The following is a 12,771-nucleotide window of genomic DNA, read 5'->3' as shown; positions in this document are numbered from 1 at the left end:
GAGATTCATGATAATCTAGTCTGACCTCTTGAATAGTGCAATTCATGGATCCTAGTGACTCCTGTATCTTATGCCTTGTCTACCCTGGCAAGTTTCTGCACAGTAAAGCAGCTTTCTGCGGTGTAATTCCTGAGGTGTACATGCTGCCAAGCTATTTAGTGCGTGGAAACCTCACAGTTGCAGTGCTGTAAAAAAAAAAAAAACACTCTGATGAGAGGCATACAGTTTACTGCACTGGGGCTACAGCGCTGCGTTGCCAGTGTAGACACCCTGGTTGATTACAGCACTGCAGTGACCTCCAGGAGGTGTCCCACAATGCCTGTTCTTGCCTTTCTGGTCATCAGTTTGAACTCTACTGCCCTGCGCTCAGGTGACCAGCTGTGAGCCCCACCCCTTGAATTCCTTGGAATTTTGCAAGTCCCCTTCCTGTTTGCTTGGTGACGCCTGCAGTAGTCTCTTGGAGCAATGCTGAGCTTCTGGGCCTCGTCAGCATTTGGGAAGAGGAGGCTGTCCAGTCCCAGCTGTGCTCCAACTGTAAGAATTATACCACCTACAGGCAGATTTCACAATGCATGACAGAAAGGGGCCATGACCGGGACACACTGCAGTGCAGAGTCAAAGTGAAAGAGCTTCAGATCCCCTACCACAAGGTGCATGAGGCAAACTGCTGCTCCAGTGCTGTGCCCATGAGCTCCTGGTTCTACAAAGAGCTGGACGTAATACTCGGTGGCAACCCCACCTCCGCTGCGAAGGCCACAGTGGATACTTCAGTGGTTCACGTGCCAGTCAAGAGTGGACCGAGCCAGGAGGAGGAAATCTTGGATGAGGATGTGAGGGGCACCCAGAGGCAGAGCTTGACTCGGAGGTCAGAGCTGCATGCAGCCAGGAACTCTTTTCTGCCCTGGAGGGGGCTAGCCAGTCACAGCTGTCAGAGCTTGACGAAGCGCAAACAGGAGAGGAGGCCCCTGATAAGTGGCTTTGATTTTGGGAATCACTGAAGCGAGTTGTTGGAGGCAGGAATGTTGCAGAAAGCAGGCTTGTGTCTGTATGATGCGTGCACCACCATATGCACGTACCACCATATGTCTAGTCTGAGCAGCAGAACAAGGCGTTGATTGACTGCCTCACTTCACGGGAATCTGCCTCATAGATCTCCAGGAAACTCTGATGGAGATACTGGGAAATCTGCTGCCGCAGGTTCTTTGGCAGAGTTGGTTTGTTTCTTGCCTGTCACTGGGGGGAAGTGACCATTGCTGCACACAGGCGAGCTGCATGAGGGCCAGAGCAGAAGCTGCAGTCTTGGATAAGACCCTCCCTTGATTCCCTGCTGCTCCTCAGCAGCGAGATATCTTCTATACTGAACGCAACCTGTGGAAAATGTGAGGACAGTAGTGATTATAAGGCCCCCACTACAGTGCTGGCTCTCCCCAAGAGCCATCAGCCCAGTGTACAGTACAGTCCTGGAACACTGATTTCGTCATGCACTCTGCAGCCAAAAACCAAGAATTGAAGGAGTGGCAGGACAGCGAGAAGAGGGACCGAAAGGAGAACGCAGCACGCTGGAACAAAGCTACAGAGTGGCTTTTAAATGTTATGGAGCGCCAAGTGGACATGCTCTAGTCACTACTATCACTGCAAACCGAGCAGCTCCGCACCTGCCCTCCCCTGCAGCCACTGTCACAAAACTCTTTCCCATGCGCCCCCCAGATACTGCCAACACACTCTTATGAACCTTCTGGCTCCAGTCTGTACCCACTGCATTCCACTCCTGCCCTGTCACAGTCCAGCCTTGCGGACTCGCAGTACCCGCTACACTCCCTCTGTGGTTTAGTTCTGCTGAAACTGGTACCTGCTGCACTGTACTCCAAAGGACAAGGTTTCATGTGATACCTGGACATATAGAAATCTTTAACTGTCCTGGGACCCCACCTCCTCCTGGGACCCTCCCTTCCCCCATCCCCCGCAGTACTGATGTGGTTTTTTTGTTAGTGTCTCTCCTCCGGCTGTTGTTTAAGAAAAGAATTGTTTTGGTTTGAAAGCAATCTTTATTCCATTAATTGAAAGCAAACAGAGCCCTGCAAAGCAACAAGCAGTTTTCTTAAACCTTCATAGTGCATCGTCTGCACCAGTCACAATCACCTCCTAGCATTACAAGCACTGCACTCCCGAGCATAGCAACAAATATTAGTGGCTTTCAGCTTCAAATTGCTGCCTCAAGGGATCCTTGATCCTTATGGCCCCGTGCTGTGCCTCTCTAATAGCCCTAGTCTCTGGCTGTTCAAATTCAGCCTCCAGGCACTGAGCCTCAGCAGTCCAGCCCTGAGTGAAGCTTCCACCCTTTCCTTCACAAATATTATGGAGTGTACAGCACATGGCTGTAAGCATAAGAATATTATCATTGGCCAGGTCCAGCCTCCTATATAGGCAGTAACAGCAGGCCTTTAAACGGTCAAACACACACTCAACGGTCATTCTGCACTTGCTCAGCCTCTTGTTGAACTGCTGTTTGCTGCTGCCAAGGTTCCCCGTGTATGGTTTCATGAGCCATGGCATTAAGAGGTAGGCAAGGTCTACCAGGATCACAATAGGCATGTTGACTTTCCTACGGTGATCTTCAGGTCCGGGAAGAAAGTCCCTACTTGCAGCTTCCTGAACAGGACAGTGTTCCGAAAGATGCATATGTTATGCACCTCTGCCTCTGTTAATGTCTGTGAAACGCCCACGGTGGTCCACAAGCATCTGGAAAACCACAGAGAAATACTCCTTCCGATTAATGTACTCGGTGGCTAGATGGTCTGGTGCCAGAATTGGAATATGCATGCCATCTGTTGCTCCTCTGCAGTTAGGGAAACCTATTTGTACAAAGCCATCCACAATGTCATGCACGTGGCCAAGAGTTACAATCTTTTGGAGCATGATGAGATTAATGGCCCTGCACACTTCTGTCCAACAGTTGGCTTTCCCACTCCAAACTGGTTAGTGACCGATCGGTAGCAGTCTGGAGTAGTCAGCTTCCACAGTGCAATTGCCATGCGCTTCTCCAATGACAGGGGAGCTCTCATTCTCGTGTCCTTGCACCACAGGGTTGGGGCGAGCTCATCTCACAGTCCCATGAGTGTGGCTTTCATTATGCGAAAGTTCTGCAGCCACTGCTCATCATGCCAGATGTACATGATGATGTGATCCCACCAGTCAGTGCTTGTTTCCCGAGCTCGAAAGCAGTGTTCCACTATGGTCAGCACCTCCATGAATGCCACAAGCAATCTCGTGTCGTAGCTACTATGCGTGGCGAGATCAATGTTTAACTCTTCTTGCCTTTGTAGTTTAAGGAATAACTCCACTGCCACTTGTGACTTGTTAATGAGAACGAGCAGCGTATTAGTCAACAGTGCGGGATCCATTCCTGCAGCTTGAAGAGGCAGAGCGCGCAGTATACAAACCGTTGAAAGTTGGCGCCAAATGTGGACGGAAGCACAGGGATTGCTGGGATGCGAAGCAATGCATCATGGGACATGGGACAGAACCAGGATGCCCCATGACCCCCTCTGTCTTCCCACAACTCTTAGCGGCAGAAGAGGTAGAAATGCTCCGTGGGATAGCTGCCCAGAGTGCACTGCTCTGAATACTGTTGTAAGTGCCGCAAGTCTGAACATGCTATTATGCAGGCAGCTGTCAGTGTGAACACACAACAGTGGTTTTCCTTCAGCACTCTCTGAGTGGTGATGTAACTCTGGCAGTGTAAACATACCCTAAGACAACAAATTGTATTTGAGCTATAACGTATCTTTTAGAAACGCTCCCAGCCTTGATTAATATTTGCCAAGCAATGGAGAACCCAGCACACTCCTTGGTAACATTTTTCATTTGTTAATTACACTAATTGTTAAACATTTTTGCCTTTTTTCCAGGTTTTCTGGCCTGAACTTAGTCATTGGCTCTTATTTTTCCCTTGTGTGCTAGTTTAAATATCCCTCCACTATCAGCTGTCTTCTGCCTGTATAGGTAAGTATGGACTGTGATTGAACTTCTTTTTGATAAGATGAATAAATTGAGCTCCTTTAGTCTCTCACTCTCAGACAGATATTTCAGACACAAAGCATTCTTGTGGCTCTTCTCTGAAATCTCCAGTTTGCCAGCATCTTTCTTGAAATGTGGCATCAGAACTGTCAGAATGATAAAAGTCTCACCAATGCTGCATACAAAAGTAGTATCATCTCCCTACTCCTTCTTGCTGTTACCCAACTTATACAGACACAAATTGCATTTGCCACCTTAGAGCACTGCACTGGGAGCTCGTACTCAGCTGCTTATTCGCCATGACCACGAAATCCCTTTCAGAATCCTGCCTTTCAGAATCAAGTCTTCATCCTGTACTGTAATCTATAGTCTCAGTTCCTAGATGTATGAAGTGTTGAAATGCATGTGGTATGATTGTACCAAGTTATCTATATTGCCCTGTATAAGTGCTTTATCCTTGTAATTACCACCTGTCAATTTGTCATTTGCAAAGGTCATCAGCAATGTTTTCATATTTCCTTCCAGATCATTGATAAAGGTATTGAATAAAATTGGGGCAAGAACTGATCCCAGTGGAATGGGAAACACTGTTCCTGGACAATGATTCCCCATTAATTATACCTTTTTGCGATCTATTAGTTACCCCCTTTTTAATCCATTTAATCCACTTTTAAGCAGAATGTTATAAAGTTTTAAATCGAATGGTTTAAGAAGACAAAGTCTATTATGTCGATAGTTATTACTTTCATCAATCAAACTTGTAATGTTGATTAGAATTAATTATATTTTTTTCCTTCAGTTCTTTGATAGTCCTGTACGAGTTAGTCCTGTATTTCTGGGTAACTGGCTTATAATTCCTATTTTATCTTAACTACTCTTAAGCTTTGGCACAGCAGTGGCTTTCTTGCAGGTCTCTGGAATTCCTCAGTATTCCAAGGTTATTAAAATTTAACATTAGTGTTCTGTTACTGTAATGATAGTGAGTGTTGGGTGGGAGAGAAAAAGAGGTTGAAGAGTGGTATGGAGACAGGAGAGTTCTGATCTGGCACTGTCTAGCTCTGCAGTACATGCACCACGTGTGGTACGTGGGTTGTGATCAGCTGGTGTGTGGGTTGATTAAAAAGAGAGAGACTTCAGTTTTTATTCTGAGCTCAGTAACATACAGAATTGCTTAAAGAACATGTGAGAAGCTCCACATGTCTATTTAAGATGAGTTAATTATAAGTTGCTAAGGAAAGCAGAACGGAGAATTAATCTACCCTGATCATAATTGACTGTGTGAATTGTGCAGCAGTACTGACAATGTTGCTTTTGAAGTGAGAGAATACAGGGGCACTTCCCTTTAATTTCTGTTCGGGGATGGAGAAAATCATGTCTCCTTTGCCCACCCCCTCAAAGAAGAAGGGGAAAAAATCCAAAATCTTGACTGGCTAGAAGAGCAGCACTGAACATACTCCTCCTCCTTCTTTCTAGCTGCTGACCTGAGTGGTTGGAAAGAGGAGGCAGCTGCAGAGCAGCTTTCTGCCATTTGGTGCTGCTGTGTCCTAGGATGCAGATTTCAAATATGTGTTGCAATTGCTCTTGAATTTTAGACGTAGTACACAAGGTCTTAAAACATGGAAACAATTGATTCAGCTGGATGGTGCTAAGAAAGCTCGTGCCTCTGAGTTGAGACATCTTAATACAACTGAGTGGGCAAAGCTCCTGTAGGTGGGTCTGTGCAGTACTGATGAGCCACATGGTACTAGCTCCTTCTCTTCATTTCCAGCTGACAAACCACATTAAATGAAGTTTAAAATATATACAGTACTCTCCTAATATCGGCCATGTAAGTGTAGTATTGTTGTGCAGTTATGAGCAGGAATGGAAATGGTCTGTGATCGAGAATGGGAGAGGTGTGTCTGAAATGTTCTTTGTGAAGTTGTGGTCTGCATTATAAAAAGGTTTGGGAGCCTCTGCTATTAAGAAAAATCCATAGATGAGAGAAAGATTAAGGAATCCTTTTCATTCACTGACAGCAACATTGGTGGATGACCTTGTGTTTTGTTCCCACAGATGACGTTAGTATGACTATGGCCCAGCCTGGGGCGGTAGTGGCAGCTGCTGCGGGAGTCCTAGTTCTTCTCCTCTACTCCTCCATTCATAAAGTTGATGAGGGCCACCTGGCAGTGTATTACAGGTACTGTTCCAATGAAGTATCAGAGGGTAGCCGTGTTAGTCTGGATCTGTAAAAGCAGCAAAGAATCCTGTGGCACCTTATAGACTAACAGACGTTTTGGAGCATGAGCTTTCGTGGGTGAATACCCACTTCCTCAGATGCATGCAACATTCTGGGTTTAATTCTCTCCATTACGGTTCATCCAAGGAAAGTCTTGTGTAAAAGACTGCCCTGCTCCATGTTCTGTGCCTGGGCCTCATCTCAGGATGGGCAGGAGGGCCATTATTGCTGACTAAAGAGGTGAAAAATTATGACAGCCTAATAATCATGAGATATTAAAAAATGATTTCTGTTCTGTCTGGATTTTGAACTTCCCTGTCACCCTAGTGTGTGTGAAATTATTATAGGGTTAAAATTCAGCTTTAAATGCATACAGACAGAAGCTCTAGCTCCCCAACTCCCTCCCCCAGCACCCAGAGCCTTTCCCACAGCCCTATATGCTTGCTTCACAACTCCCACACTACTGTGCACTTAGTCCCCAAGTCCCTCAGGTCCCCCTCTACCTAGAGTCCTTCCTGTATCCTCGTGCACCTGATCTGACTCCCTACTCCTTCCTGTACTCCTGTATGCCTGCTTTCCATCTCCCACCAGGCAGACCGATCCTGAACTCCTCACCCTTCCCTGAGCGCCTGTTCCTTTGCCAGTGCTCTGGCTTAGAGCCCTTCCTCGCTGCTCTGGGTGCCTAGTCCCCACCTTCCACTTAAGGAGGCCAGCTCCCGACTATGTCAAAAGGGAGCAGTGGTGCCAAAAAACCTAACTGGCTTCAAGACTGAATTTGATAAGTTTACAGAGGGGTGGTCTGATGAGACTGCCTACAATGGCACATAGTTGATCTGTGACTGTTAGCATCACATAGCTCCAATGGCTGATGATGGAGCACTAGATGAGGAGGACTCTCAGTTATTACAAAGAATTCTTTCCCGGGTGTCTGGCTGGTGGGTCTTGCCCACATGCTCAGGGTCTGATTGCCATATTTGGAATTGGGAAGGATTTTTCCCCCAAGTCAGATCATCAGAGACCCTGATGGATTTTCACCTTCCTCTGCAGCGTAGGGCATGGGTCACTTGTAGGTTTAAACTAGTGTAAATGGTGGATTCTCTTAATGTGAAGTCTTTAAATCATGGTTTGAGGACTTCAGTAACTCATCCAGAGGTTAGGGGTCTGTTACAGGGTGGGTGAGGTGCTGTGGCCTGTGATGTGCAGGAGGTCAGACTAGATGATCATGGTCCCGTCTGGCCTTAAAGTTTGAGTCTACACAAGTTGTTTTTTGCCCAAGTTTTTAACTGAGTACGAATGACCATTGCCCTATTCATGCCAGTTTGCCACAGGTCTTGTCTGCCCTAGGTTTGTAGCTATACTCAATGTGTGTCATGCAGTGGAACTGTGACCCACACTGAACACAGGTGCCCTTAAGGCAGCAACACTGGTATAAAAAGTCCTGTGTAAGCAAGACTTTAATCTGATGGTCTAATTGGTCCTGCTGATACTTAAGAATAGGAATGAAGGAAACAAGTTACTTTGGTCATAATCTAGTCAATTGCTGAACTTTCCGTGGGTACTGGCTGATGATAAACTACCTAGAACAGAGCTCCCCAGACTGCTCTGTGGACTTCTTGCAGGCAGGCCATTGGTTCCTCCTGTTCATAGATTCCAAGGCCGGAAGAGACCGTTATGATCTCCTGTATAACACAGGCCAGAGAACTCCCCCCTCCCACCCTCAAAAAAAAAAAAAAAAAATTCCTAGAGCACAGCTTTTTTTGGGAGGTGGGGGAAATCCAATCTTGATTTTAAAATTATCAGTGATGGAGAATCCACCACGACTCTTGGTAAATTGTTAGAATGGTTAATTTCCCTGGTTAAATTTTTTTGCCTTTATTGGATCATATTTGACCTTTCTCTGTTAGATCGAGGGGTCCATTATTAATATTTGTTTTCCGTTTACCTATAGACTGTAACTTTCTTTTTGTTAGGCTAAATAGATTATAGTGATGGACTCAAGGAACACAAAGGCATGTTTTCTAATCCTTTAATCATTCTCGTTGCTCTTCTTTGAATCAATTTATGAACATCTGTCTTGAATTGGACACAGTATTCCAGCATTGGTCATACCAGTGCAAAATACAGAGGTAAAATAACTGCTCTACACCTGCTGGAGAGTCCTCTGTTTATACATGCAAGGGTCACGTTAGCTCAGTGGCTCTCAAACTTTTTTACTGGTGCCCCCTTTGACATAACAAGTCTCTGAGTGTGACCCCCCCTTATGAATTAAAAACACTTCTTTAATATATTTAACACCATTATAAATGCTGGGGGCAAAGCAGGGTTTGGGGTGGAGGTTGACAGCTTGCGATCCACCATGTAATAACCTTTCTCCTGTCTAAAGCATTACATAAGAACGTCCGTACCGGGTCAGACCAATGGTCCATCTAGCCCAGTATCCTGTCTACCGACAGTGGCCAATGCCAGGTGTCCCAGAGGGAGTGAACCTAACAGATCATGATCAAGTGATCTGTCTCCTGCCATCCATCCCCACCCTCTGACAAACAGAGGCTAGGGACACCATTCCTTACCCATCCTGGGTAATAGCCATTAATGGACTTAACCTCCATGAATTTATCCAGTTCTCTTTTAAACGCTGTTATAGTCCTAGCCTTCACAACCTCCTCAGGCAAGGAGTTCCACAAGTTGACTGTGCGCTGTGTAAAGAAGAACTTCCTTTTATTTTTTTTAAACCTGCTGCCCATTAATTTCATTTGGTGGCCCCTAGTTCTTGTATTATGGGATAAGTAAATAACTTTTCCTTATCTACTTTCTCCACATCACTCATGATTTTATACACCTCTATCATATCCCCCTTTAGTCTTCTCTTTTCCAAGCTGAAAAGTCCTAGCCTCTTTAATCTCTCTTCATATGGGACCCATTCCAAACCCCTAATCATTTTAGTTGCCCTTCTTTAAACCTTTTCTAGTGCCAGTATATCTTTTTTGAGATGAGGAGACCACATCTGTACGCAGTATTCAAGATGTGGGCGTACCATCGATTTATATAAGGGCAATAATATATTCTCCATCTTATTCTCTATCCCCTTTTTAATGATTCCTAACATCCTGTTTGCTTTTTTGACCGCCTCTGCATACTGCGTGGATGTCTTCAGAGAACTATCCACAATGACTCCAAGATCTTTTTCCTGATTTGTTGTAGCTAAATTAGACCCCATCATATTGTGTGTATAGTTGGGGTTATTTTTTCCAATGTGCATTACTTTACATTTATCCACATTAAATTTCATTTGCCATTTTGTTACCCAATCACTTAGTTTTGTGAGATCTTTTTGAAGTTCTTCACAGTCTGCTTTGGTCCTAACTATCTTGAGCAGTTTAGTATCATCTGCAAACTTTGCCACCTCACAGTTTACCCCTTTCTCCAGATCATTTATGAATAAGATGAATAGGATTGGTCCGAGGACTGACCCTTGGGGAACACCACTAGTTACCCCTCTCCATTCTGAGAATTTACCATTTATTCCTACCCTTTGTTCCCTGTCTTTTAACCAGTTCTCAATCCATGAAAGGATCTTCCCTTTTATCCCATGACAACTTAATTTACGTAAGAGCCTTTGGTGAGGGACCTTGTCAAAGGCTTTCTGGAAATCTAAGTACCCTATATCCACTGAATTCCCCTTGTCCACATGTTTGTTTGACCCCTTCAAAGAACTCTGATAGATTAGTAACATGATTTCCCTTTACAGAAACCATGTTGACTTTTGCCCAACAATTTATGTTCTTCTAGGTGTCTGACATTTTTATTATTTACTATTGTTTCAAATTTGCCCGGTACTGATGTTAGACTTACCGGTCTGTAATTGCCAGGATCACCTCTGGAGCCCTTTTTAAATATTGGTGTTACATTAGCCATCTTCCAGTCATTAATTTTATCTGTGGTCAAAATGTTTGATGCATCTGTTGTTTCTCATTTGGAGGGAACTGTGGTTTTAGAATGTGTCCTAAGACCTCGTGCCTAGATGTAGGAGACTAAGATGTGGGAAACTATATACATGTACACAAGAATTTGCATAAACCGATCCAGTAGGGAAATATGTGCCACGATTGGGCTTGTGGGAGCTGAAGTCCTTAAATGATGGTGTGGACACTGTGGTTGTGTAATGTATTAAGTCTGCCACTTGATTTTACAGACTTTTTATCTCAAACCTACATGTGAAAGGTTTTATCTAGTCCTTGCATTTTGGAAGCAGTTTCTATGAATGGTAGAGTAGAAATTAGGGGGCGTGAACCCAGCGCTTTCATCCCGTTCGCAGAGCCTGTGCTGGATTGTTCCCTCCAGGGCTCTCTCCAATCTAGCTTCAGTGACTCAAGTGACGGGGCTCCTGCCACTTGCTTAGGAGATGATTCTATAGTTTAATACTTTAGCTCTCGCTGTCATGAACCGTTTGGGATAATCCAGGCTGGGCTTTTTTCCCCTCTGTTTTATTTTATTACTCTTGTCACTTGAAAATCTATCCATGCTTGGAATTATGGATAGTCTCCTGCCTTCCTTGGCAGTTTGTTGCTCCGGGCTGTTCTCTAGGTACTAATTGTTCCTGAAGTCCTACCAAGGGCTCTGCATATTAGATTGAATACCTCTTCCTTTTGAATAGAGCACAGATAGTGATAAAACACGGAGGACCATGGAGAGTACTTCAAGCTTTGGCACACACTCTTCATTCTTCCTTGCCAGTCCAAAAGTAGGGGTTCTAGTTCTTCCCATCCAGCAGATGGAGACAGGGCAGTTTTGATGGCAACATGCATCCTTATTAAAAGGATCCAGCTGTCACTCCAATTGTTTCTGTCTATAACAGTGGTTCTCAACCTATTTACAATTATGGGCCATATATGCGGCCCATAACATGTTATGTGGGCCACATCCAATGCTACCTGTATGGCCCTAAGGATGTCACATGGGCCACATCTCTGTACTGGTTGGGTCGCAAGCGGTTGAGAACCACTGGCCTATATATAACATGTGGTGGTTATACATAGGCATTGCCAGATGGGATCAGATCCCAGACCCATCTGGCCTGGTCTCTTGTGTCTGATGGGTCGAGCACAGGTGTTTCAGTGGAAGGTGTAAGAACCTTCAGTAGCAGATGTAGAATAATCTGTCACCATGTTCACTTTCAGCCTGGTTTCTAATAGTTAGAGATTGGCTTAAATCCTGAAGCAGTAGGTTTAATATCCCTGCCACAATGTTTGTTGTCATTTAGTATGCTAACTCTGGATATTCTTGTTATCCCAAGAATAAATGAGATAGAAATGTCCCATCTTTTTTTTAAGCTTGTTAAATTCATGGCCTCAACTACTTCATGTGGCAGTGAGTTCTACAGTTTAATCACACATTGTATGATAAGGCGCTTTTTTGTTCATTTTGAATTTTCCACCTTTTATTTACACTGCGCGTCCCCTTGTTCTTGTGTTGAGATAAGGAAAACACATCTTTCCAATCTCCCTGAGCAGTCGTCATTTTAGGTACTTCTGTCATGCCTCCTTTTATTGGTCTCCTTTTTAAAGTAACAGTCCCAGTCTTTGCAATCTCTTTTCGCACGAGTCTTTTTCTAGGCCCTTGATCGCTCTTGTCACTCTTCTGTGAAACCCTTCTAGTTCTGTAGCATCTTCTTGGAGATGAGCGGTGACCAGTGCTATACACAGTGTCCACATGAGGCCGCACCATTGATGTATATAATATTCTCTGTATTATTCACCATCCCTCTGACATTTCCTCCTCCCTTACTCCACATATTCAGAGTTTGATGCTTCCTGTCCAGCCACTCCGAAGGGACTGAGGAGAGTGAATGGGCCTTGCATTGTGCCCAGGAAAAAGGGAAGCAGAATATTCTGTTATGGTCAAGTTCTGTCGTATTGTAAATGCACCTTGGGAAGCTGGTAGATCGGTTGTGTAAGGTGGAAGAAATGTAGACAGCAAGAAAAGAGCTGAATGTGGGATTGTGCTCTGTATAAACAGATGGTACAGTTCTGATGTTAACATTGTTGGCATGCTTTCATTGGCAAAGTAATTAGCAACCCCTTGATAATTTGACTAAATTAATAAATTTTGCTGTAATCTCTTACTTCTCTTTGGGATCCATCTTTAGCCATGGTCCTTTTTATAACTTGCACAATTTAGGAAGTAAACTAATTATCCTGAAACAACCATCCCCTTGCTTGATAGGTTCTTCCCGACTCCTGACAAACAGCGGCTACAATGGATGTTTTTTTATTGGTAGGAGAGCCGACAAACAGCGGCTGCGTTGCGCAGTTTTTAGTGGCACGGCTGTAGCGACACAGCCATGTCACTTAAAGCTGTGTAGTGTAGGCATAGCCTCTGAAACTTGGCTGGATTCAGAACAAAAATAAGTTTTAACTAACAATATAATTCTTTCCTCTGTTGCCCTGGGAACGTCCCCAGAATGCAACTGCAACATGATGCATTTCTTAAACTTACTCAGATTCGTAATTTTTACTCTAAGCTAAATAGTTACCTAA

At 44.4% G+C, this 12,771-nt stretch overlaps 1 protein-coding gene across 1 annotated transcript in view; it reads left to right on the top strand.

Annotated features, from left to right (window-relative positions):
* The window catches only part of LOC127054219 (erlin-1-like), a 65,624-nt gene that overhangs the window by 11,023 nt on the left and 41,830 nt on the right, over positions 1 to 12,771 (top strand). The window contains 1 exon segment of the mRNA XM_050960241.1: positions 6,073 to 6,196. Within this exon segment, the coding sequence (XP_050816198.1) occupies positions 6,084 to 6,196 (113 nt within the window). The 5' untranslated portion in view covers positions 6,073 to 6,083.

Source organism: Gopherus flavomarginatus, chromosome 6 (genome assembly GCF_025201925.1).
Source record: "Gopherus flavomarginatus isolate rGopFla2 chromosome 6, rGopFla2.mat.asm, whole genome shotgun sequence".
NCBI classification, from domain to species: Eukaryota; Metazoa; Chordata; order Testudines; family Testudinidae; genus Gopherus; species Gopherus flavomarginatus.
Note: the sequence above shows the minus strand (reverse complement) of the source record. Positions and strands in the feature narration are given on the sequence as shown.